The sequence below is a fragment of the Elaeis guineensis genome, chromosome 6, assembly GCF_000442705.2.
Source record: "Elaeis guineensis isolate ETL-2024a chromosome 6, EG11, whole genome shotgun sequence".
Classification (NCBI taxonomy): Eukaryota; Viridiplantae; Streptophyta; class Magnoliopsida; order Arecales; family Arecaceae; genus Elaeis; species Elaeis guineensis.
The window spans coordinates 9,796,824-9,824,181 of record NC_025998.2 but is presented as its reverse complement, the minus strand read 5'-3'; the positions used below and the strand labels follow the sequence as shown (position 1 = coordinate 9,824,181).

The 27,358-nt window shown below is 38.8% G+C and overlaps 3 protein-coding genes and 1 long non-coding RNA gene across 8 annotated transcripts in view; 2 read left to right on the top strand and 2 right to left on the bottom strand.

The window, feature by feature from the left end:
• The first annotated feature begins 3,065 nt into the window (after positions 1-3,065).
• LOC105047352 (sugar transport protein 14) lies at positions 3,066-8,299 on the top strand. 3 transcript variants are annotated; one of them, XM_010926260.4, is made up of 4 exons: positions 3,066-3,516; positions 5,905-6,227; positions 6,829-7,458; positions 7,665-8,299. In XM_010926260.4, exons 1-4 carry the CDS (start codon positions 3,378-3,380, stop codon positions 8,130-8,132), a joined length of 1,560 nt encoding a protein of 519 aa, XP_010924562.1. In that variant the 5' UTR covers positions 3,066-3,377; the 3' UTR covers positions 8,133-8,299. The 3 variants fall into 3 exon arrangements, with proteins under 3 accessions (XP_010924562.1, XP_073115227.1, XP_010924560.1); XM_073259126.1 differs by lacking the exon at positions 3,066-3,516 and adding an exon at positions 4,510-4,744; XM_010926258.4 differs by lacking the exon at positions 3,066-3,516 and adding an exon at positions 4,765-5,270.
• A 10,611-nt stretch (positions 8,300-18,910) lies between these two features.
• LOC105047350 (sugar transport protein 14) lies at positions 18,911-22,191 on the top strand. Its single transcript, XM_010926256.4, has 4 exons — positions 18,911-19,177; positions 19,714-20,036; positions 20,299-20,928; positions 21,488-22,191. The coding sequence occupies exons 1-4, from the start codon at positions 19,036-19,038 to the stop codon at positions 21,941-21,943; spliced, it is 1,551 nt and encodes a 516-aa protein (XP_010924558.2). The 5' UTR covers positions 18,911-19,035; the 3' UTR covers positions 21,944-22,191.
• LOC140858445 (CRS2-associated factor 1, chloroplastic-like) overlaps positions 19,589-27,358 on the bottom strand; it is a 25,884-nt gene continuing 18,114 nt past the window's right edge. The window contains exons 3-7 of one of the 3 annotated variants that reach the window (XM_073259124.1): positions 23,911-24,136; positions 23,551-23,678; positions 21,450-23,474; positions 20,611-21,321; positions 19,589-20,541 (exon numbers count right to left, since the gene is read on the bottom strand). In XM_073259124.1, the coding sequence (XP_073115225.1) occupies positions 22,431-23,474; positions 23,551-23,678; positions 23,911-24,136 (1,398 nt within the window). In that variant the 3' untranslated portion in view covers positions 19,589-20,541; positions 20,611-21,321; positions 21,450-22,430. Of the gene's footprint in view, positions 21,322-21,449; positions 23,475-23,550; positions 23,679-23,910; positions 24,137-27,358 lie in introns of all 3 variants that reach the window. The other 2 variants (XM_073259125.1, XM_073259123.1) reach the window with 2 other exon arrangements.
• LOC140858446 (uncharacterized) lies at positions 25,701-27,094 on the bottom strand. The gene is made up of 2 exons (XR_012142016.1): positions 26,307-27,094; positions 25,701-26,144 (listed from the first exon to the last, which is right to left on the bottom strand). It is a non-coding gene; the product is annotated as an uncharacterized lncRNA (long non-coding RNA).

Genomic DNA, 27,358 nt, shown 5'->3' with positions numbered 1-27,358 from the left:
TGCTCCATCAACAGCTCCCATTGCGAAGGAACTTTTATATCTTTCAAATGCAGAAAGTCTTCTCGATCGACGACATCAACTTGGCTGTGATCATTCGGGCTCACTCTCGGTGCACCCCAAGAAGTCAGAAAATCTCAAGGCAAAAAAGAAAAACAAAAAAGAATTGATTCTTCCATCTATAGATGGAAGAAGGAAGATCGGAGATAAAGGACAGATTCTTCCTCGGGTTGAAGAACCACCAACACTTGGCCTTAGGATGAGGGTGAAGAACGAAGAAAGCACGAAAGAGAGATCGTATAGGATTAGTCGGGATTATGTGGCACAACAAAGCGAAGCTAATAATGAGCCGAATAGAGTTCAGGGCTAACTGGACAGGACAAATCTTATAATAATCAAGAAGATTCCGAACAAACTTTAAAATTAAGAAGCGAAAACAAACTCGAAGGTCCTCTACATAGATCGCTACCTGGCCTAGAGGAGGAGAATTCATCTGACCATCCGGATCAGGTGCACAAAGTTAAAATTGCTCCGAAATACGATATTGCTCTCGGAGCTGAAGGACATTAGATTCTGACAAGGAAGAAGCTTCCACGTCCGGATCCAAAGAGGAATCATCAAACAGATTACCCGGTCGATTATCCCGAGAGGGTTCATCTTTCCTAATTTTATCTTTGCCTTTCCTACTGCTACTAGCCATTGATAATGGTGGAAGAGATCAAAAAGAAGGGAAGAAGGTGGAAGGAGGAAAGCCTAACTTGAAAGTTAAAGGACTTGGAGATTGCGAAGATACGAAAGAGTTGGTTCCCTAGGGCCTTTAACACCTACTGGAACTCTCAGCACCCTTAGGAGAACTCTCAATCGTAGGAAGGATTGCAGGCAAATTGTGATGGAGATCCAAATGGATGAAAGCAACCTTATACATATAAAACCCATCGACGGTCGGGATAAGTTTGTCTAAATCCAGACTTTTTCAGTTCCTGACATATGACAACATCCAAACCGATCATCATTCGAACCTTTCGACATACCTACCGTCAGATTGAGATACGTTGGCACAATCCACATGAGTTGACATAAGTCAAGAACCGTCGGACGCATGGCAGCTCCCGATCGGCTAAAATCAAATCAGATCATTCTGCTATCCGGTCAGTTACAACATTAAATAACCATCTCTTCGACTGGACACCCTAATGATGATCGTACGACCATCGAAATGACAAAATGGTTGGAGACTTTTTCGATTTTTGAAAAGATTATTAATGCCTGCAACCAAAACAACCACGAAATCAGGGCTCGAGGTGACATATGGCGACTCCTATCGTCCAACATGTCATGTCACCTTGGACTTAAGAGTGGAGGGCAACTGTTGGTACAATTGGATTTGCTCCTCCGATTCACGGTCGGCTTCTCGACTATGTGCCGATATTTGATGGTAGACTGTTAAAATTAGATCGCCGAACGAGTTTCAGTTCAACTACAACGTCTACAATCGGCACCATGGAACACAACCGACTGTCAGTGAGCGTCAATTAGCAAGCCGACTGATTGTCGGTAAATCTCGACTATCTTTCCAGATAACAACTTATTTCAACGACTCGGTCGACTGTATGACCGACAACCAGTCGGCATATCTAGAGCTTCGACATATAGTCAAGTCAATACCACCCGACACACAATCAGCATATTAAAAACCGCCAGCACAAAAAATGCGTAACGACTATATACCATGATTATTAGTGGGCATTAACTGTCTATCCCACGATCACCTAGTACCGAGATAAGCAGGACCCCACATGCCTAACCGTTACAGACAGTTACACCCAGATTGCCTATATAAATGGGAGATAAGGGGATAAAAAGGTTAAAACATATTGGGCGAATACTCTGTCAAAATCTATTTTCTATCGTGCTGTTAACTACTCTTCACCGATTTAGACATCATAGGATTTCTATCGGATATAACTCCAACCAGTATGGATTTATTTTGTAAGTCACTCGTCACCAAACTTAGACGCACTCAGAGATTGATCACAAAATACATTCAAAAAAATTAAAAAATAAAATATTTCTAAAAAATCTAGAAGTCACGTAGACATCAGTCCAAAAAATGACCGAGAGTGCTTTGCAATAAAAATTTCTACCCATCCGCTGTTAATGTCATGTTCGTCTTTCCAAAGACATGTTTGATGGTGAGGTAGGTGCAGCCCAATAGTAGCATCGATATATTGTATAGCAGAGGATGGTAGGTATCCCCCGCATATTCCTCTGGATCTGGTTTGGATTGCGTCTTTCACGCAACAGAATGGTTGGCCTTCTTTCGCAACGTCAACCACTATTTTGTATAACTTCCAAAAATATTATAATCTTTTCATTCCATCCGCGGTATTGGCCACAAAACAAACGCCAAGTTGTGAAAGTTGTACAAAACGTAATCCAACGGTTGATCTCGCGCGAAAAATTTTCGTTCTCTCGCGCCAAAGGTATAAACCGAGCCCACTGCCACGAGTCAAAAATTTTAGGGTCAGAGAAGAAAGCGACGGGTAATTCCACATGCCACGTGGTGAACAGAGACTGGTACGGCCTTTGGTGTGATGCGATAGATGGGTACTGCCAGCGTTTGCCCCATATCAGTCGGAAGAACGTTCCGTGGCTGACCGGGAGCTGTGTCATTTTTCCATGTAACGTATGCCACCCAAAAGGAGGGAAAAAATCATAAAGAAGAAAAGAGTATGTCCTCACACTTGCAAGTGGATAAAATACAAGTCAAAACCAAAGTCCCTTTGCAAGAAAAATTAGAGATTAGGAAAAGAAAAAGGCTTTTAAAATGAGATCAAAAGGAAGATGGGATAAGGTCCGCTTATGTGCAGGTAAGATATTGCCTATCATCCAGGCATTTGAAATTTAATCAACTAAATTTGTCCTTCCAAATTATATATCCAATAACACAAATATTTATAAATATTTTATATTTGTTAATATTATATTAAAAATAGAAGTCCTTATCATGCCAGCCTTTTAAGAAACTTATTTCCATATGGATGATGCTCTCATTTTGGTCCTCCTCTCCTGTTTTCCGCTAAAGTGCCAGATGGTGCTCCCCATCAGTCCTGGACAGTTAAGCTTTTCCTTTAGTTTCAGATCTTTCTGTATATAATATAATTTTTAATGGGAATATGCTGATGGACTTTTCTTCATCCCTAATGGTGATTTTTGACTTATTTGAAGTTTTGACTTTTGCGACGACCTCTGATTTCCCCTGTTCTTTGCCTGTACAAAGCCGTTTTTTCTATGCTCACACAGAAGCTGACTTGAAAGGAGGCTTGGAGAGGCGGTTTGGACAAGCCAGGGAGTGAGAGGATTGCAGGGAGATCAAGGAAATGGCAGGAGGTTTTGTTGGTGGTGATGTAGGCAAGAGAGCAGAGCTCTATGAAGGAAGGATTACCAGTTATTTCATCTTAGCATGTATTGTTGGATCCCTTGGTGGATCCCTCTTCGGATATGATCTTGGTGTCTCTGGTGAGTTTTATTGATCGTTGTCTTCAAATTTTCTAGTTTTCTGATCTATTTTTCTTTAATCCAAAACCATTTTGGTCTGTTTCTCTGATGGAGTGTTTTTTTTTCTTTTATGTTATATAATAAACTTAGTGGAGAACTTTTAGTGGTTTTTTCATGAAAGGTGCTGAAAGACTATTCGGAGGCAGGCGAAATATTTCCCATTTTACATGGCGTTGCTTTGGTCCGGGAGTTTGAGGGTTCGCTATTACAATGATTTATCTATTTAGATACAACATTTTCAGTTATCTGTAAATGATCTGTACACCTTTTTCCTCTTCAACTTCTCCTTGTTTTTTGCATTGATAAATATTGTATTGGTGTAGAAGGCCATGGCGCACTTCAAACGTGAAAATACAAACCCAAAGGGTCTTGTAACGTTCCCCCGTCTTCTCTCTCTATTCTTTCTAGAGAGAGATGCTCTGAGAAATTTTTTTTGTCCCTCTAATTTCTTGTTCCAAGGCCTTCCGGCAGATCCGTTTCACCGGCGGCCACTTTAATTCTGGCCGTCGGGCACCCCCTCTTCTTTTCCTCTGTTTCTCTACTCCTCTCTGCTCTGGCACGGGGGCCGGTTGGGATCCATGTTCAACCCCCAACATCCCTCTCTCTCTCTCCCTCTTCCCATGCCTCTCTCTCTTCCCTCTTTTTTCCTCATTGTCGGACTCTCTCCCGGTGCTACTACTGGTTCTTCCCTTCTTCGAGCAGCTGTCGGCCACCCCTGTTCTCTTCCCTTCAGACAGTCGGCGCCAGGCCCCTCTCCCTCCCCCTCTTCTCCTTCTTCTGTCCCTTCATGTCCCGTCTTCTCCCTCCCTTCCCAGCGAAGGATCTCTTACTTCGATGGATGATGGTCGGCGGAAGGCCTAGTCCCCCTCTCTCTCTCACTCTCTTTCTCCCTCTTCGTCGGTCCCTTTCGGTGGTGCACCCGCCTTCTCTCTCTTCTCTCTTCGGCAGGTCTCTCCCTCTAGCGGATGATGGATGGCAAAAAGCCAAGCCTCCCTCTCTCTCTCTCCCACTTCGCTGGTCTCTTTCGGTGGTGGACCAGCTTTGCCATTTTTCGTGGGACGTCACTAGACTTTTCTCGTCTGAATCCGCGAATATCTTCTCCCTTCTCTCCGACTTCTGCAGGGCATCACAGGCCGTTACCGAGACGTTGCCGGCTTTTTCTAGCGGGGCGTCTCCCTTCTTATCTCTGGTTGGGCCCCTTGTCCTCCTCTCTTTCTCTCTTCTTCCTTTCTCCGGCCTTATGTATCTCTTTATCCTCAGTTAGGATCTCCCTCCGCTAGTTGGGCCCCTGATCCCTGTCCTTCCCTCTCTCTCTCCCCTTGCTCCTCTGTCTCTCTCCCCTTTCTCTCTTTTTGTGCTGTCGGACTCCCTTCCTCTCCTCTCTCTGGCCGAAAAAATCGTGGCTTCGGACTGCTTCTCCTCTCTTTCGGCGGCGAGATAGGTGCCCTCGTACTCCAGTGGTTCTCGAGTGATGGCTTTTCCTTTTGTTCTGTGGACCTCGTTGGCATCAGACTATTCTCTTTTCTTTCGTTGTCAGGATCTGGGCACTCGTCGGTCCGAGTCAACTATGGATTTTCTCTTTCTTCTAGTCATCAGTATCTGCTCTTCCCCAATTGCCCACTTCCTCCCCGACCGCCTGATTTCTTACCTCTTTGAGCTGCTAGCGTTGTCGAGGGCAAAGGCGAAACGGCCGTCCATGGCTACGTTGGATAGAGGTATCATCACTTTGTTGAGAAGCCGCTGGTCCCCCTTCCTCTCTTGGGACAAGTGGATTCGACGATCTCCTCCGGTGATCGGCATTGCGTCATCCCCGTCGGCAGTAGGATGGGATTTTCTTTTTTTTTTTTAATTTAAATTTAAAATTTGAATTTCGATTTTGATGGTTTGATGGGGTTCTTTTTCTCTTCTGTATTGGGGTTTCTTTTTCTCTTTTTTATGTTTTTTTGTACTCTCTTTCTTCATAATAAATTTGGATGAATTTTTTCTCCTTTTACATCAAAAAAAAAATTCTTATTAAAAAATAATATATTTTTTCAAATAGTTATCATTTCTCTCGAATCTATTAGTTGAATACATCATGTTGTGCTTCCCTTTCTTTTTAATACTGTTGGTTGTTTTTGCATTGGAAGCAAGAAAATATTGACCAAAAAAATTCTCCTTCCTATAATTTTGATAGTCCTATAAGATTTTTTTTTTTCCCAATTATGATCCTGTTTTCGATTTTTAGAAATAAGATTGTAATAATTATATCTGTGAAGACATGGAATAGAAAAAAAAATCATATTTGTATCTTATTCAATGACAAAAGCGAGAGGAAAGAGCTCATTTTGAATTGCTTCTGGTTTTCAGGTGGAGTTACTTCCATGGATGATTTCTTAAAGCACTTCTTCCCCAGTGTGTACCGAAGGAAACAAGCACATCTACATGAAACTGACTACTGCAAATATGACAATCAAATTCTTACTCTCTTCACATCTTCCCTCTATTTTGCGGGCCTCGTCTCTACCTTTGGGGCCTCATATGTCACCAGGAAATATGGAAGAAGGATCAGCATCATGGGTGGTGCAGTCAGCTTCTTTCTTGGTGGTGCTGTCAATGCGGGAGCTGTTAATGTCCTAATGCTGATCATTGGCCGAATTCTCCTCGGAGTTGGCATTGGTTTTGGAAATCAGGTGCGAGCTAAGCACTCGACAAATATCTCTTCACCAATTTTATCACATTCTTTTTAGGCATTCAATCATCGAACTTCATCTCAGATGCATTTAAAAAATATATATATATATATATATCAAGATCATGCAGTTTAAATAATCTTATACACAGAATAATGCGCAAATTTTATTTTTATTTTTATTATGAAGAACTTGTACAGATGGTTTTATATTAAAGATTTTTTTTTTTTCATGTTCGATCATGGTACTCTGGAAGTGAACATCAATTAAGCAAATTGATAACTAAGTAGCAAATTGTTAACCAACGCAGAGAGCTTTTTAGCGCCCAGAGTTCCCTTTATCTGGAATCCATAGTTTGAGATTGAATTGGAGGAAGATTTAAGCATTTTTTTCTCACATTACTCTAGTTATGATGGAAAAAAAAATGATCACCAGAATATTGCACCTAGCGCAATACTTGTGCCAGTGATCTGTTTTTAACTTCTCATTTATCTAATATTTACATGTTGAATGTGGAAAACAAAACAATTTCATACTGTATTTGCCTAAAACAATGCTTAATTGCTTGATCAGTTTCTAACATCTGTTGTGCTGACAACAGGCAGTACCCCTCTACCTCTCTGAGATAGCACCACCGAAGATCCGAGGAGCAGTTAACCAGTTGTTCCAACTGACTACTTGCTTGGGAATTTTGGTTGCTGACATTATCAACTACTTCACAGACAAGCTCCACCCATGGGGCTGGAGACTATCTCTTGGACTAGCCATGGTGCCTGCAACTCTTATGTTTATTGGAGGGATTTTTCTTCCTGAAACCCCGAACAGCCTCGTCGAACAAGGAAAGCTAGATAAAGCAAGAAATATTCTGGAGAAAGTGAGGGGTACTCATAAGGTGGATGCAGAATTTGAGGACCTCAAGGAGGCTAGTGAGGCAGCCCGAGCAGTCAAGCACCCATTCAGAAACCTCCTCAAGCCAAAGAACCGTCCACAGCTTATAATAGGAGCACTTGGAATCCCTGCATTCCAGCAGCTCTCTGGCATGAACTCCATTTTGTTCTATGCTCCTGTGATCTTCCAAAGCTTGGGTATGGGATCAGGGACTTCCCTGTACTCATCCATTATAACAAGCTCAATGCTTGTGCTTGGTGCACTTGTTTCAATGTCAGTTGTTGATAGATTGGGAAGGAGATTTCTGTTCATCGAAGCTGGTATTCAAATGATTAGCTCAATGGTAGGCAATTCTAGTACCATTTAAATTTTAATTCACTTTTGCAGAACCATTTAACTACACACACCAAGAACTTATGTTATCCTCAGCCTATTTAAATTATGTTCATATTCAGATAATAAAATGATGCATACTCACTCTTGCTTCCTAATAGTTATCTTGATCAGCTCTCCACTGAAAGAATACATGACACTGGTTTGTACTCACAGGTGGTTGTTGCTGTTACTCTTGCACTAAAATTTGGTCGGGGGGTGACGCTCCCAAAAGATTTGGCTATCATCCTCGTGGTCGCGATCTGCACATTTGTCGTGGCTTATGGATGGTCCTGGGGGCCTCTTGGTTGGTTGGTCCCCAGTGAGATCTTCCCACTGGAGACAAGATCGGCAGGTCAAAGCATGGTGGTTTGTGTCAACCTCTTCTTCACAGCTGCAATCGCACAGTGCTTCCTTGCTATGCTATGCCATTTAAGATATGGAGTCTTCATCCTATTTGCTGGCTTGATTGTGATTATGTCCTTGTTCATCATCCTACTCCTGCCGGAGACAAAGCAAGTGCCCATTGAGGAGATGTCTCGTCTGTGGGAGAAGCATTGGTTTTGGAAGAGCATTGTGTGCCCACCTGATTCAGGGAATGACGATCAAAAGCAACAGGAAACCAAGGCGGCAACAGTCGTTTAGCTGCATCTCATGTTCTTTAGATACGCTGAATCTTTGCTAGATTTTATGTTATCATTTGATTAGTGGACGGTTCTTCTCTTTGTAATTGCATGGAAAGCAACAATAAGTGTAGAGTAAGTTTGCTTCAGTGCATTCTTCATAGTGATATGTTGGTTGCTGATAGTTAACTTGCTGGTAGTGAATCTTTATGATTGTTTGCAAATGTTTCCAAGAAAACGCATCCAGAGTAGGTTCTGGGTAGGTTAGGTTATTTTTCTTTTGAAGTAAAAGATTTTTTTTTTTTCTTTTTTTTTGATTGGATGGAACTGGTGACGTTACTATAGGAAACTGTCACCTTATAGTCCCAAGTAAGGTTTTATGTCCCAATAGGAAAGGGAGCATTCCAGTCATCCTATCCTGTCTTTATGAGAAAGATAGAGGATCCCGTTCTTATGAAAAAGATAGAGGATGTCCATCGGGATACATAATCGAGACTATTGTTGGGATGAGATGGGATAGCAGGGCATCTCATTTCATGGAGAAATTGGGATACCTTTATCTTATGGGATTTAAAATCTTGATCCCAAGTATATAGGCTAAAGAATAAAAATAATGTGTTTGGTGATCCCAAAGAAGAGTGCTTAACAAATAAATAGAAGCCAACCGCTTCCAAGAAATATTAAGAACTTTAACTGAAGTTAAAAATGTCAGACAAACCAAAATATGATCCAAACTACTATTTATCCAGTGAAACTCAAAAGTTTGGACCTCTATCAGAATATCTCCTCAACCTTGATCTCGAACAAAAAGGATACAACTTGAAATTGATTTGAGGTCAGAATCAGATATTTTAAATTCTAACCCATTGGAAATATTTTGGAAAAAGATTGATGTTTCAATGCTCCAAGTCACGCTTATAGATGCTCTCTTTTAGACAGTGTTTGCCCCCACCGTAAGTGTACAAACAAATACCAGCAAATCTGTCCCTAGAATGCAATGGAGCCCCATCCCAGATGACTGAATGATCGCCTGCAGGTTGTACGACTGAAGGAGATCCAAATACTCTACTTGCATCTACAAGCCTTCGAGGTTTCTGGGATTCATATCTGCAGAATACGAACCCTAGAATAGTTTTTGGAAGAAAGAATGTCAAGAAAAGAGAGAGATGTTCGCTCAAGCAAAAGAGATACTGATTGCTCTGTTTATAGTGTTATACTGAAAGGTTGCAACGAATCTGGCTAGCAACCGTCTAGCAATTATTGAAGGCAACGGTTGAACTAGTTTGAATCTGATAATTCGATTGATAGTTTAAATCCAACGACTATTATAACTCGTGCCAAAATATAAGATATTTATATCAAGCTCACAAGAGCCCAAAGCCTGACCCGGCACGATGCGCACGTGCAAAGTGCACCACTAAAGCGCCACAATGCGCCTCAAGCGCCCTACAGCCCACTGCCCCTCCCCACGCAACATGTGCGCATGCACGACGGTGCGAAGGTTAGTCATGTATAGCAATCATATAGAAGACAAGGTCTTTGAAACCATGTCTACATATAAGCACCTTTACTAGCTTTCTCTTATGCAATGTGGGACTAAAAGTCACACATCTCTCAAATGAGAATGATGAAAATTTGAGAGTTTGAAAGTTCCCTCCAATTTTGAAAACCTCATAAAAGTCACATATCTCTCAAATGAAAATTTGAAAGTTCCCTCCAGTATGAAAACACCATATTTTGAAAATGTCTAACATTCCCCCATCATTTTTGAAATATACGTGGTAGAAAACAATCCTGTAAGGCTTGAGAAATTTGTGCATAGGTAATAGTGTCTCTCAACTTGAACTATTACTTAGTGAATCATCTCAAAGTTAATCAGGTAAGCATGGTAGATAAATCTTTGAATCAGTGTCCTATAAGATTAACCGGACATGAGTTCACACACAAATTACTTATGCTTTCGAGTATTCATTAAAAGCCGACACATGGATTGGCCTTGTGTCTATATCCTATTTCATGAGTGCTTTAGAGTCAAATCCTTAACTCACAGAGGGCGGCACCACTTTCTACACTCATATAGGTAGCCTTGTTAAAAGTGCCCCTATAATTTAAGCACTTTATCGTATATAAACTTTAAGTCTATTAAAAGCATATAGCTTAACATTACCCTTAACATTACAGGATCCAAGCACTATTTATTTTGGGATGAATATTAATATTGCGCTTCAACCACTACTTATGAAGTACTTTACTCATTGAACTCAAAATCTTGACTATTCAAGATTTGAGTTGAGTTTCCTTCATTGGTGGTCATTAGATATGGACTTGAGTCCCATCCCTTGGGCTGTCTTAAAGATCAATGCTTTTGTTAGCCCCTCTGTCAAAGGATCTGCCAAATTTTGGCAAGACCTTACAAAATATATTGTAATTACTCCATCTGTGAGTAATTGTCTAACATAACTATGCTTCAGCCCAATATATCTTAATTTTTTATTATAAATCTGACCATAGGCTCTTGATAGTGTAGCCTCACCATCACAATATATAGAATTGGTGGCATAGGTTTAGGCCACATTAAAATTTCTAGCAATAAATTCCTTAGCCATTCTGCCTCTTTACTACATGAAGCAAGTGCTACAAACTCTGCTGCCATAGTAGAGTCTGTTGTGCAAATCTATTTTTTAGAGCCCCATGATATAGCTCCACCAAATGTGAAGATCCATCCACTTGTAGAAGTATGGTCTTCTTACTCAGTTATCCAACTGGCATCAGTAAATCCTTCTAGAACGGAAGGATATCTTGTATAGTAAAGTCTATAATCTATAGTCTTTCTTAAATATTTCAATATTCTATTAACAGCATTCCAATGAGTATGATTAGATTTACTAGTGTATCTACTCAGTTTTTCAACAGCAAATGCAATATCAGGTCTAGTACAAATCATAGCATACATAAGACATCCAATAACTCTAGTATATTCCAATTGGTTTGCAGCTCTACCAGTATTTTTATATAATCTTATGCTAGAATCAAAAGGTATATTGACAGGATAGCAATCATAATGATTAAATCTCTTAAGAATTTTCTTTATATAATGAGATTGTGAAAGAATTAAACCAGTATCATTTCTTATGACTCTGATACCTAAAATAACATTTGCTACACCCATATCTTTTAAGTCAAAATTAGAAGATAAAAAGCTTTTAGTTTCCTCAACAGATTCTAAATCATTGCCAAAAATCGACATATCATCAACATATAAACATATTATAATACCTTAGTTATTTGAAAACTTACTATACACACATTTATCAGATTCATGAATTTTGAATCTATTAGACAAAATCACTTTATCAAATTTCTCATGCCACTATTTGGGAGTTTGTTTTAAATCATATAAAGATCTAATCAATTTGTATACTTTCTTTTCTTGTCCAGGCATCATAAAATCTTTTAATTGTTTCATATAAATTTTTTCATCTAATTCACCATTTAAAAATACTGTTTTAACATCCATTTAATGAATTACGAAGCCATAGATGGAAGATAAAGCCATTAATACTCTAATAGTGGAGGTTCTTGCTACACATGCATAAGTATCAAAATAATCTATACCTCCTCTTTGAGTAAAACCTTTAGCTACTAATCTAGCTTTAAATTTATCTATGGTTCTGTCTACCTTAATTTTTTTTTTGAAACTTCATTTACATCCAGTAGGTTTTGAGCCAGGAGGTAAGTCTATAAGAATCCAAGTATTATTACCTAAGATTGAATCTATTTCATTATTAATAGCTTCCTTCCAAAATGCAGCATCTTGAGATTTCATGGCTTCTTCAAAGGTTTGTGGGTCTGTCTTAATGCAAGGAGATATCATTGTTGGAGAATAATGAGAGTTTCTAGATCCTTCCACTAGGTAGACAATAAAATCTGGACCATAAGATTTTCCTATTCTTGCTCTCCGACTTCTTCGAAGTTCACCAATTTCAGTGTCTTTTAATATCTTATTTAGAATTGGTTCAAGAAAATTGCCATTCTCTAAATCATTCTCTTGAATCCTAGGTTTGTTTATCCTAAAAATATTAAATTTGTTTTCATAAAAAATTGCATCTCTATATTCAATCACAGTGTTAAGTCCTATAAATTCATTTGGCTCTATAACATAAAATCTATAGGCCTTACTATATTCTACATATCCTATGAATATACATTCTACTCCCTTTTCTCCTAGCTTCTTAATCTTAGGTTCAAGAAATCTTACTATGCCTTTACAACCCCATACTCTTAAATAACTAGGATTAGGCTTTCTTTTCTTCCAAAGTTCATAAGGTGTATCATGTGTTTTCTTATGTGGAATTCTCTCCAGAATATGACAAGCTGTGAGAAGTGCTTCGCCCCAAAAATATTTATTAAGATCCGAATTGTAAAGAAATGAATTGACTATTTCAGTTAAAGTTCAATTTTTTCTTTCTGCTACTCCATTTTATTGAGGTATATATGCAATAGTCATTTCATGCACTATACCCATAGATTCACAAAATATAGGAAAATGATATTCATCTCCTCTATCAGATCTAAGACATTTAATTTTAGAATTGCAAAAATTTTCAACTTCATTTTTATATATTTTAAACTTGTCTAAAACTTCATCTTTAGCATGCAATAAATAAACATAGCAATACTTGGAATAATCATCAATAAAAGTCACAAAATATTTCTTTCCTCCTCTTGTTGGAGTACTATGCAAATCACATACATCACTATGTATGAATTGAAGTAATGATGAAATTCTTTCTATTTTAGGAAAAGATTTTCTAGTTATTTTTGTATGTGCACAAACATGACATTTTTCTACCATATCAATATCATATTTAGGAATTAAATCTAACTCGACCATATCATTCATTCTTTTAACATTCACATGTCCTAACCTACCATGCCATAAAGAATGAAAATCAACAATATAAGTAGAAGTATTCATCACTTTATTGATATTGAGTTTGAACATTCCCTCGTACAAGTACCTTTTGCCAACAAAAATCCCTTTCTTGGACAGAATAGACTTGTCAGACTCAAATATAAGTTTGAAACCATGCTTATTCAAAAGGCTACCAGAAACTAGATTCTTCTTAATTTTTGATGCATGGTACACATCCGTAAGAGAAAGCACATTTTTTGAAGTAAACTCCAGATCCACAGTGCCTTTGCCTCTGATTGCTATAGTTGCAGAATTGCCCATGCACAAGACATTGCCGCCTTGTACTGTTTCATAGGAGGTGAATAAACTCCTATCCTTGCACACATGTTTTGTAGCCCCTGAATCTATCCACCAAGAATCATCTTCCTGCACCATATTGGCTTCAGAAATGACAGCAACAAACTTATTGTTCTTGTCTTCATGTGCAGTCTTCTTGTTTTTCAAAAATCTGCACTCCCTTTTATAATGCCCGGGTCTCCCGCGATGGAAGCAAGAACCCTTTTTCTTTTTGTTGTTGCCCTTTCCATGATTCTTGGAATATGAAACCTGGGATTGAGTCTTTCTTTTCCGACTGTCTTTATTCTGTCCAAATTTCTGAAAATAGTTGGACTCCTTTCCTTCTTCTAGCATAAGAACTTTCATTGAATCCGAGACTCGCTGCTCTTCTTTTTCCTACATTCTGGACTGTTCTTCAATGCGTAGGTGAGTAGCTAAGTCATTAAGAGATAAATCTTCTTTCTTATGTTTTAGATTTTTCTTGTAATCTTTCCAAGAAGGAGAGAGTTTGTTAATAATACAAGAAACAACAATACATTCATCCATATGCAAATTCAGTTGTTTCGTTTGTCCTAAGATACATTGCAATTCATTAAATTGCACACTTACTGTTTTGCCATCAGTCATCTTGTAATTCATAAATTGAGATGAAAGAAACTTCTTACTTGTAGCATCTTCCAAGAGAAATCGGGTATTAAGAGTATCCCATAATTTTTTTGCTGTCTCTACATTTTGGTGCACATCGAACAAACCATCTGATAAAGCATTAAAGACATGACCTCTACATATTTCATCGTCTTTCACCCATTTGACTCTGCTCCTTGCTTCTACTAATGTTTCACCTTCATGTTCCACTGGTTTGGAAGTGGTCAGCATATAATTAACAGACAGAGACACAAGTAAGAAATGGACTTTCTTCTACCGATGCTTGAAATTCCCTCCATCATCAAACCTTTCCAATTTAACAAAATCAGTAGCAAGTTGTTGAAAGTTGAACGCCATAACACTATCTAAAGATTGTTGGAAATATTTTGGAAAAAGATTGATGTTTCAAAGCTCCAAGTCATGCCTATAGATGCTCTCCTTTAGATAATATTTGCCCCCATCATAAGTGTACAAACAGATACCAGCAAATCTGTCCCTAGGATACGATGGAGCCCAGTCCCAGATGACTGAACGATCGCCTGCAGGTTGTACTACTGAAGGAGATCCGAATACTCTACTTGCATCTACAAACCTTCAAGGCTTCTAGGATTCGTATCTGCAGAATACGAACCCCAGAGTAGTTTTTAGAAGAAAGAATGCCAAGAAAAGAGAGAGATGTTCACTAAAGCAAAGGAGATACTGATTGCTCTGTTTATAGTGTTACACTGAAAGGTTGCAACGGATCTGGCTAGCAACCATCTGACAATCATTGAAGGCAATGGTTGAACTAGTTTGAATCTGACCATTCGATTGACAGTTTAAATCCAACGGCTGTTATAACTCGTGCTAAAATATAAGATACTTATACAAAGCCCACAAGAGCCCATGAGCTCAATGCCTGACCTGGCACGATGCGCACGTGCGAAGTGTGCCACTAAAGCACCACAATGCACCTCAAGCACCCTACATCTCACTGCCCCTGCCCACGCCACGCGTGCGCCACTGTCATGGGTTGGTCATGTATAGCAATCACATAGAAGACAAGATCTTTGAAATCATGTCTACATATAAGCACCTTTACTAGCTTTCTCTTATGCAATGAGGGACTAAAAATCACACATCTCTCAAATGAGAATGATGAAAATTTGAGAGTTTGAAAATTTCCTCCAATTTTGAAAACCTCATAAAAGTCATATATCTCTCAAATGAATATTTGAAAGTTCCTCCAATATGAAAACACCATATTTTGAAAATGTCTCACATAATCAACCTGAGTTTCAGCATCTCAAAATCCAATTTGATGGTCGAGTTCAGGGTCCGGTTGACAGGAATTAGTTCAGGTCTCCTTTATTGGAACCAAAGCTGGTAACGCCCATTGGCATCATTTTTTTTTTTTTGGCCTATGATCATCATTTTTCAGTTCCTATCTTCTCTATTATTTAAGATGTAGTACTTTTGAAACACTTAATTGCATTTTGAAATTGTCCAGAAGCTGTATGATCCATCTTTTCATCGTTTTTGCTGATTCCTTCTCTCCCCTGTATCTTTTATTCAACCTTCCTCTCTTCTTTGAATGCAAACACTGGCTGAAATTGAAACAAAACTTCCAACACACCTAAACATTATTAAATTTTGTTTTTCACTTTAAATAACATTATTTTGGATACAAACTTTTAGGAACAATATAAATGTTACTATTTTGAAATTAACCACATGTGAAAGTTGGCTCGGCATTAAGAAATAACCAAAGAGAAGACACAACTAATGGAAATCGCCCTCTTCCTTAAAACCATTTGTACGTTGAATGATTAGCCACCATGTGAATTTTCACCAAACTTGTGTGATCATATCATTACTCTTAAGCCGAAAAAAAAAAAAAGGGGTTAATTCACCTAAACAGCGAAAAAAATGATTGTTATTTATTAAACACAAATCGGGGAGGGAAAAAAGGATTGTTGTTCCCCATCGAATACCCACCTACATCTTTTTATTCCAATGTGAAATGGCCCATTTGCATGTGTTAAGAACACATATGCCAATAGAACCCTAAGCAAATCGTAAGTCTTTGGACTAAAAAAGATCCATTGATCTGCTTATTTAGCGGTTCCAATTAATCACTGCACGTTGATTATTTTCACTCGACTAAGAGTAGGCCTGCACAAAATATTACCCCAACTTCAAGTCGAATTTGCTTGGAAAGCATGTTGAAAGCTGGAATGTTCGCTGGAACTAACAAGATTAAGCCCTTCTCTGCTATATTTGGTGGAATCTTCGGAGCCAACCTACAGCTATGAACCAATCTTTCTTTGGGAAACCCCATATAAGTATAGGAAAAACTACAATTCAACTATAAGGATAAATCTAGCAAGACTTTAATTGATGTTGTTCCCTACTGCCTATTAATTGTGACCTCACCTAATTCAATATACATTGAATTTAAACTTAAATTTCACCTCCATTTTTAGTAGATTTTCAGGTTCATAAAACGTATAAGTAACATGTTTTTCCTAGTTTCTATTGTGACATTTAGACTGGTCATTCACTAATATTGCATGAGTGGTCCCACTTCCTAGAAGAGTTACTTACGGCACCAGATAGAACCGGACAATAGCAAAAGGGCAAGCTCAGGTTTCCTTTACTTGTTAGCTCTCATTGCTGAAGGCCTTCACAACTTCCATTCCATATACCTCGCTTATGTTTCTTTTTCTACTTGTCATGAGAATAACAATTTCTTATGTATATATTGCGGCGGATTTCCTATAGAGTTAAATCACTTTGGCAGAGACTGATCATCCATAATGACTGTGTTACTGCTCCATACCAACCTGCCTGAAATGAAGCATGAGTAGCTAAATGGCATGGTGCTGAAAACCTCCTTTTGGTTCCTTTTCCATCGAGCCAGTGACTAGCACTGAGTCTATCTCATTAATTTCAATCAACCATATATATAACAACCACCACATTGTGAAAGATATATTAATTGTAATTATCCAGATTGGATTGAAAGGAACTTCTCTAAGAAGTCAGGTCGCATCATCCTCATCCTTCTAGTAAGTTTGGCTTGGTTTTGTTGGAAGGAAAGAAATGCACGCATATTTCTAAATAGACACAAATCCCTCTTGTCATAGCATCGGATGCTCTGAATTTTTTTTCTGGATTGGTCAGCTCTTCGCAAACCGAGTGAATTGGTTTTTTTAAAAAAAAATTGGAGGAAGGTCAAAAGAATCTACTCTTTGCTGCGCAATCTGGATCCTTGAAGACAGTCTCTGTTTCTGATCGGTCTGATACACCAATGAAGTTCTTGGCATGTCCTCCTTAATCGGCAAACATCTTGTTCGGATCTCTCCTCTCTAGCTGTACCTTATCATTAGTGCTCACTTTGAGGCTCTTATAACTCCACCTGAAAAGTGTCTGCTTATGTTTACCTATTACTTGACTTCCTTTTACTCTGCTGTTAGTTTCCAGACTTTTAATTGAATAAAGCTGGGTGGCTCTGTTTTTCTGAGCCTCCCAATACAACATCAAAAAAAAAAAAAAAAAGAGCCGTAGTTATCGATTCCATTGCAACATTATAAGATTCCATTAAAATTGCACAAGACTTTTACTTGAAATATCGATCACCTATCATCATTAGAAGCATGCTACTAACACAGGAAATCTTTTTCTAGGAGGGAGACCAGAAAAGAGATTTTTAGTATAACTTCATGAAGCCAGTGCTCTGGTTTGTAACTAATGGAACAGGGAAGAGGAAATAGATGCCTTCAGGGTGATGCATTTAGATTCAGAAAGCACAAGCCTCTCTTTTTGTTATATTTCTAAATAACCGGAACTAAGGTCATGAGGATGAAAGCGATTGAAGTGATAGTGGCCTTATTCTAAGAAGTATTCTAACCAGAACAACAGCAAGTTCTTCGCTAGGCCATGGCGTCCGGAGTTCCCCAGCCCCGGGCAAGTGAAATTGAACCTCGATACATCAGTTCATGCTAACATAGTTGAAGCTAGTTTTATTGTGTGAGATCATTAGGCCGAATTGTATTAGCTGGGTCAATTCCTTCATGTGAGAATATGTGGATGCGGAAGTGGGGATGGCAGCTGACCCACTGGATATCCAGCCGATGCAATCCGAATGGGGTGTATTTTATATAATCCAATTAAAATTCAAGACTGATATGAATTCTAGATAAGATATCAGAAGTAGATTTAGGTTGGGTTCAAACGATGATATGTCCCGTTCTGAATCTAATCCGATATAATCTTAATATAAATTTTTCTTTCAAATTTATTATTATTTTATAATATTTGCATGATAAATTTTTTATCCAACCTGACCCAACTCGAGATGGATATGAGACAGATATCGATAAGGAGTTTTTACGAGACAGATATAGATATTGATCAATCTGATCTATATCCGACTTGTTGCCATCCCTCAATGAAACTTCTTTTGATTTTTTTTTTTTTTTATTATGGATATATGCATAGTTAGTTGAGCTCTCTTTCATGCTTCCCTGATGCAGCTGACTGTTGGGCGAGCCATGCAGCTAGCTACCATCCCCCAAACAGCTTTCTTCCATTCAAATTTCCCTGCTTCTCGTGTCTATTTTGGCAAACGTTGTTGCTGTTGTTATGGTTAAATGTAATGCTACGCCCAAACCCCAAAAAAAAAAAAAAAAGGACGTGGTTAGATCAGAGCAAACCGGTTTGCAGTGAACCTCTGAGGGTAAAATAGGCATTTTAGGCACATAAAAGTCGACCAACCTACACAAAATCCGGTTTCCTCCCCAATCCGGTTACATTTTTGGGTAAGAGGAGCAGCACCTTTTTTGGCAAACTTTTCGCTCCCTGCCTCTTGTCTCTCTCTCTCTCTCTTGGAGTATAGATACTGCCTTGTCTGCCTCTCATTTCTTGTGTTAATGGAGAGCGAAGAACATTGGAGGATAGTGTTGTCCGAGAGCCAAATGTATGTTTCTAAAACGAAGATCTTTGGTAGAAACTAGAGGCCAGGTTTGGTGGGAAGGAGTCCAAGGCAATGGCAGGGGGTGGCTTTGTTGGTGGCGACGCAGGAAAGAGAGCAGAATTTTATGAGGGGAACATCACGGGTTATTTCATCCTGGCTTGCATCATTGGATCGCTTGGAGGATCCCTTTTTGGATATGATCTTGGTGTCTCTGGTGAGTTTTGCTACGAATGCTTTCATCTTTGTTCCATGTGCTCGACGGCACGTTGCTGAGTTTTAAATGAACATGCTTTTGATGGGTATTTGAGATATTGGTTTCTAACGTTTTCTTTTCCCTGTTTTTCTGGCCTTTCCTCTTTTTGTCCTAATATAATTCCCAAATTCTTACAGCCAATTTGGTAGTTCTGTTATGTCTGTATTTTTTTTTTTTTTTGGGGGGGCAACAATACGCCGGGTGTTTTTGTGTTGGAGGTAATGTAAGATTTCTATGGAGAAATCAAATGAACTGCATTATTATAAACAATTCTCTGAGAAGACCTTTTTAAGTTCAGCCAATCCTGATCCTTCACCATAGAAACCTGAATTAATACTCTCAGACTTGATTTTTCTGAAGATAACAGTCATCTGAAATGTCAAGAGAACAATCTCGAGATAAAGTTAAGCCATCATCATCTACAGCTTGTTTGGTAACATAACAACAAAAATTTAAAATCGAACTACAGAGCTTACTAACATACTTATCTGATCTAGGTGGAGTAACTTCCATGGATGATTTCTTAAAGGAATTCTTCCCAAGTGTATACAGAAGGAAGCAGGAACACCTAAATGAAACTGACTACTGCAAATATGATGACCAGCTGCTTACTCTCTTCACATCCTCCCTATATTTTGCTGGCCTCATCTCCACCTTTGGAGCCTCACCTGTGACCAGAAAATATGGGAGAAGGGCCAGCATCGTGGTTGGTGGAGCCAGCTTCTTCATTGGTGGAGCCATCAATGCAGCAGCCATTAATGTTGTCATGCTGATCATTGGCAGGATTCTTCTTGGAGTTGGCATTGGATTCGGAAATCAGGTGCAGGCAAGAAACTCATCAGTCACTCTGTTACAAGCTTTTTCATTTTTCCCACCTAACTTTTCCTTTTTATTTTCCAAGTATTGATTAAAACGTAAACTATACTTGGTCTTTCATATACAAACAATAGAATATATATGCATACATGTATACACACAGACAATGCCTGGTTCTGTTCCTGACAGGCAGACATAAAAACACATACCTGTACACATGCAAACAATGAGAGCTTCTGCAATCACTAAGTTCTTTTTGCCAACAGGCAGTTCCACTCTATCTTTGTGAGATAGCACCATTTAAAATCCGAGGGGCAGTCAACCAACTATTTCAGCTAACAACCTGCTTGGGGATTTTGATTGCCGATGTTATCAACTACTTCACAGAGCGGCTCCACCCATGGGGATGGAGATTATCTCTTGGTTTGGCAATGGTGCCTGCGACTCTAATGGTCGTTGGTGGTCTTTTCCTTCCTGAGACTCCAAACAGCCTTGTGGAACAAGGTAGGCTGGATGAAGCAAGGAATATCTTAGAGAAAGTAAGGGGTACCAAGCAGGTGGAGGCAGAATTTGAGGACCTGGTGGAGGCAAGTGAAGCTGCAAGAGCGGTGAAACACCCTTTCAAGAACCTCTTGAAACCCAAGAACCGTCCACAGCTTGTGATTGGAGCGATTGGGATCCCCGCATTCCAGCAACTCACTGGCATGAATTCCATACTGTTCTATGCACCTGTAATCTTCCAGAGTTTGGGTTTTGGGTCTGCAGCTTCCCTGTACTCATCTATTATAACCAGCGCAATGCTACTGATTGGTGCACTTGTCTCAATGGCAGTGGTTGATAGGTTTGGAAGGAGGTTACTATTCATAGAAGGTGGCATTCAGATGATTATTTCTATGGTAAGATTACCATTAAATCTATGATGTATGCCGGTTCTAGAAATTGGCTTTTCTAAACTGAAGTTCAAGAAAATTGAAGATTAAAGTCAATCAATTCCAGAGTAAATTCAATTTGTGGCAAATTGATATGCATTATTTCTATAACAAGCATTCTTATGTAGCATCTTACCATTAGATCCTTTTTTTTTGCCAGTTCTGCAAAACTGTGTTTCTAAACTAAGAGACATTAAAATTTATAGAAAATCTCAGTTGATTTCAGAATTAGTTCACCTTCGCTTGGAAAATTCATATGCATTTGCTTCATCGATCAACTATTGAAATTTCAACTAGGAAGATGGCTAGCTGATATGCATGACTCTTGCTTCTCAAATAAATCTTATAATGACTTCTTCACTGAAAAGGAAGAAAAAAGTGCTATCCGTCAGGAAAAAAGGTTCAAGTTCAAATTTATTGATTCAAAATTAAGCAGGAAAAAAAAAAGTTTCATCCCATCAAATGGACTAATGATGAGTTGAAATTACCTCTTTTATTTATGTCCAGCATATCATGATGTCCACAGGTGATTGTCGCTGTCACTCTTGCACTGACATTTGGTCATGGGGAGATGCTTCCCAAGAACGTAGCTGTCCTTCTGGTGATTGCAATATGTGCATTTGTAGGGGCATATGGCTGGTCATGGGGGCCTCTTTCCTGGTTAGTTCCGAGTGAGATCTTCCCCCTTGAGACGAGATCAGCAGGACAAAGCGTGGTGGTTTGTGTCAACCTCTTCTTCACCGCAGCAGTAGCGCAATGCTTCCTTCTTTCATTGTGCCACCTCCGATATGGAGTCTTCATCCTTTTTGCCTGCCTTATGGTCATTATGACCTTTTTTATCATCTTTCTTCTGCCTGAGACAAAGCAAGTGCCAATTGAGGAGATGTCTCAACTGTGGGAGAAGCACTGGTACTGGAAGAAGATTGTAGGCGGTCATGATTTAGATAGGGAAGTCGATACACAGCATCGACACTCATTCTAAAGAACTATATTCCTTTCCTTGACCATTCTCTCTAGTCTGTGCAAGCTGCATCACCAATAGACATTAAACAAAGTCTTCCGTAGAAAAATTTGGACAGATCTCCTTGCAAAGAGGGAAAGTAACAATGAAGAAGAGAAATATTGTTTTTGTTGCATTAATCTCTCTGCAATGTGTAGTTGATGTATTGTTTCACTGAAAACTCATTACAAGTCAATGACCATAAAATTCTTAATCGTTCTGATGAGTTATATCATACCCTCTGAGTTCCTGTTCTGCCCTTTAAGACAATAACTTCACAGGCTCTTAACGTTTCATAGCATGTTTATACTGCCATCTCTCATTACAAGGTGCAGATAACAGGCTCATGAAAACATTTAACAAATCCTCACATAACTTTGTTATACAACCACCAAGTGGCCTATGCCTAAATAACCAGACAGAAATATGAAAAACTGAAATTCATTCAACACCTCTCCTTACGACACCATTAAACCAGCAACTTTGCAAGTTCATCTACTTGCAAGGTTCCATGTGGGACCACATCTGACAAAACCTCTGCGAAATCATCCCTTCTCCGATTCCGAGAGTTGAATTTATCATTAATTCTCTTTTCTGAGTCAGGAACAGCTTCAACTTCTGTGCCTTGCTCCTCAATTTTGTCACCCTTGTCTTTCTGAGACCTCTGAACAGCTGATTTCCTGACTCTATGCTGGAAGATTGGCCCAGGCGGAGCTATCTTGGCAAGAGCAACAGATCTCTCAAAAACTATGTTACCATCCAAAGACTCATTATCCAAGATAACTGCCCTACCACTCTCAACAGCCTGCCTCAGAAGAAGCATTACTCCTTCCAAACATGCCCCACTAGAACTCGTATTATCCTGGCATATTGGACCATCTGCTTCCCTTGTTTCCAACTTATCACTGTCTATCATTCCATCATCTAGATTGGTGACTGCGCTAATGTCATCATGCCTGTTGCAACCCTGGTAAGAAGCTGCCAATAGCTGAGCTTCTCTTCCTGAATGGGGAGTATCCTTACCTTTTTCTATTGTGTTCAAACTTGTCTCAAAAGAAATGCTTCGACAAGGTATTTCAAGACATGCCTCGGAGCTGCTTCCAGCACCTGAAGCAGGTGATCGTAGGTCATGAGTCTCAGTTGAGAAATCAAGTGCCTTGCTGGTCATGTTGGGTGGATCTACATGAGCTGGTACAAGCACATGCAAATTTTTCAAATTCGAAAGATCCTCAGTTTGGCTTATACCCCTGCTATCATCTAGAGCCGACTCACTAGGCACTTCAATATTGAGTTCCTCATTTAAGCTCTTTCCAGTACCTGAACCCAGGATGTCCTGGGCATTCAATAATGGATCATCGATAATGGATGAAGTGATTGTTGGGTCACTGGCAAGAATTTCTTCAGCTTCTGTATGATTGTCTTCTAGTGGTGGAAGAGATGATTTCCAATCTTTCCCTCTCCACATAAGTATATGCTCATACTCAAACGAAAGTAGGACACATGGGACTAGATCCTGCAAGGCCGATTTCAAGAAACTATTACAAACCTGAAACCAGAGAGGATGTTATCATGCCAAAAATTTTACCAACCTTGAGCTTGGCACCAATTTTCCTACAATCACTTTTGTTCAGACCCTTGCAGCTTATCCGTACCAGCTCACATGCTTCAAATGCTTCTCTAACTTGTTTTACAAGGTTACAGTAAACACCATTTTTTGCTGTTTGATGCACACAAGGAAGAAAACTTTAGCCCCACTTCCACCCAACAAGAACTTAACAAGTAAATTATGGATTTGGTTCAAAATACATATCAAATCCTCATTGTATAAGAATTAGAGGTATCTTTCAAATCACACATATGAAAATAATTATCACAACATAGGCTTCATCATGCTATTCACAAGATGATGCAATAAAAACAAACCAAAGCAGACAGAGAGAAAAGATTACCAAGTTTGCATATTGGTGGTAGTTCACGCCCTCTTTTACGCATCTCAGATGCTTCTTCCAAAGTTAATCCCTCTGGTACCCGCTTGACCAACCGTGGATACACTGGTGTTACAGGTTTCCATAGCATAAGAGGAAATCTGGGGCGGGTTCTCCAGTTGTAGTTTCGACCACGAAACAGGAAGATTACTCCTTCCTTACCATATATAATCTTCCCTCCAGTTTTCTCCTATCAAAACATAAAAGACAAACCTTTTATTCATGATGTCATACAGGCAATGATGACTGCAAAAACGTCACAGCCCGTTCCATTCACTAGCCATATGGATCTGTTTAAGTGTCTTAGGGACATTCTCATTATAATGAGTTCCATATCAAATGCTCAAACTCATGATTACTCAAATAGAATGATTTTTCAATCTTCCAAAAAATGACTTTCCTATGCTTGGCTTCACAAAAACCATTGTCCTCAAGAAAGTGGAATCATAAGTTTGCTGATGGTTAAACTCTTAAGGGATATTTACAGAGGACTGTAAATCCCTATCTGACCTTAAAAGAGTAAACCCATTGATAGAATGTAAAGGATACAATGCCATGATGAATCCATAGAAAAAATAGGACATGGAAGAAAAACAACGGGAGGTGATGAAATCTCATTATCGAATATTGTACAGCAGGATCCTTCTCTATGTCCTCTAGATGAAACAGCCAAGTGATAGCAAAAAGCAAATATGATTGTTAAGGCCTGTTCAACCCATTCTGTGGCATGCTAGCAACACTGCTGAACATATTCTGTGGTTGAATCTGAGCATCATAGAAGGATATTTCTATGTTTTCTGCTGTTCCCATGATCTTATTTAGTTCAGGGTGACTCAGTGGCATTCATGAACACAAGGACGAGAGAGCTCCACCAACCATAAAAAGCATTTTATCACAAACTTCCATGCCCAATCTATCACATCATCATGAGTAAAAGACCATATAAGGCATAAAGTCTACATTTAGCAAATGCATTTCAGACAGCATGTATTTCAAATGTTCTTTTAAGTAGCACATACTGATCAACCAAGATCGATAAAGCCAAAAGACAAAAGAGGAAATCACACCAAATCAAACCAATCAATTGCATATTTTTTGGCTCTCATCTTCACGAAGATAAACCTTCCACCAACTAAAAGATTGAAAACTTTATGACGTCTCTTTTCTCTGCATTTTTTAAGATTCTTGTCAAACAAAATCACCACTCCAAGTCTCTATCCATCAATCCATAACAAGTTGATAATGCCTCTTCCATATTTGCTTCTGGAAAGAGCATTGTGAGATGCTTCATGATGCAAGCCTTGACCTCCAAGTCCAACCAAATTTTCGTAGTATCCCCTTCCCAGCCATAAATAACAGCATAAAAAATGTTCGACATACTTCAGCAGTCATAACCAGAAGGAAAAAGAGAGGGTAAAAAAAAAGGCATTCAATGAGAGGTCATCTGTCCTCCTGATCGCAGAAATTTGTTTACATAATCAATTACATCATCATAGTTCTCTGATAATTTCCAAAACCACCTCCACATTTCCTAAACATCTCAAAACCAATCCACCTCTCCACAGATTACAGAATCCCAAAAGTTCAGATGCATTCCCTTGTCTTATGTCAGTCATAACACCATAGGTTTCTTTTCAGCTTGTCAAATCTACTTGGGACCACTATAAGAGGCAAAGAAACAGAATGCAACCTAAGCCACATTTAGATGGGGAAAGAGAGAAGGAAGACACATGAAACAAAGAAAAATGGAAAAATTGAAGAAGAACTCTCATCTGGAGTTTTTAATTCAATAACATGAAAATAATCTGCTTACAATGTTGGCCAAAGAGGCCATATTTATAGGAAAAAGCCCTAACCTAACAACAAAAGGAATTTGAAACAAAGTAGGAAAAAGATTAAAAGACTAAGACTAGGATTAAGACTTCCTATTCGTCTAGGATTCTTCCGAACTTCCATTGACTTGTCAAACAATAGAATTAGGCTCCGAAATTGGATATAACAGTGAAATAGTCAGACTCGTAAAGTACCAGAAAAGCTTTCCGAATTGAGATCATAATAGCGATCCTGATACCAAATGAGAGAGTTATGACCGTTCTAGTACGGTAGTATCAAAATCGACAGGATCGGATGCAATCAGCCTAGTTTCTTGATCTTTCGAGCCTGATTCTTCAAATCAAGTTATCTTCTAGCTAAGACGTCTGCACCAAAAGTTCAATAAAACACATCATAAAAAAAGGTCGCCTCTGAGCACAAGTAAGATTGTTAACATGAGAAACAAGGTAAGGGGTAAAAAACAAGAAGATGAAAGATGAAGGAATAGAGGACAAATATCCAAGATCGCAAAATGATCTCTCACTCACCGAAAATAGGGAGATCCTCCCAAATGCCAAGAAATAATAAAAAGAACAATTTGCTTCCAAATGTCATCCAAGACCAGGAAACTTTATTGATAAATTCATCTTTTTGCCCGCTTCAAAAACTTCCAACTCAACAGATGGGGTAGAATCTTCTTAACACTGTGAGCCATGAAGTTTGAAGATGGCACACTCCAACATAACATGTCCAGCTAGGAATGTAAGGTAGACTTTCAACCAACAACAAAGAAGTGATTGACTTTTAACCCTCCTTGTACTCAATCAACTATCAAGATGACTAAATTAGAATTCACAACTCTAGAAGGCCCAATAAGAAAAGATTAGACACTTGAAAAAAGATCTTTACTCTGCAACCACATTAACGAGACAATGCATGAAAGAACCTTTGAAAAATTAACTTCTCAACCAGAGATCATCTGAAGCACAGAAGCAGCCCACAATATATTTCAGCACTTGAGATAACATCAAAAGAATAATGGCATCATATGCAAATCAGAGAATGCTGATTATAAAATGAGAACCCTTAACCAAGCAACAATAGAGAACATATTTAACTTTTGACTTCGCATTTGATGCGGGACAATCCTAAAAAGAAAATCAATCCTAATAATCAAGCTCTCTTCTGTTCATCAACAACAAATCACGTCCGGCCAGGGGCTCATTATTCCCAGGACAGACAGTATAGTTGCCTATACTCTGCTCAGGAGGCGTGATTGATTGATACGAGACTAAAGCGAGATCAATCTAAATGATACAGACGAATGCCATTCGAGAGATCAGTAAATAATTAGTAATAGAAAATTTCATAAACAGATAGCAGAAATTAAACATGCTCACGAGTAGATGCAAAAAAAAGAAATAAGAATGGAACGAGAGAAAATAAAACATTAAACCCGTGAGAAAATCCAAGAAGATGATAAGAATCCGGATCGTGGTAGTTAAGAAACTACTCTGATTAGGGCTCTTAATCTTTTAACCAAACAGATCCATCGATAAAGAACTAGGTCTTTAACAACCGGATAAACGCGATAAAAAAA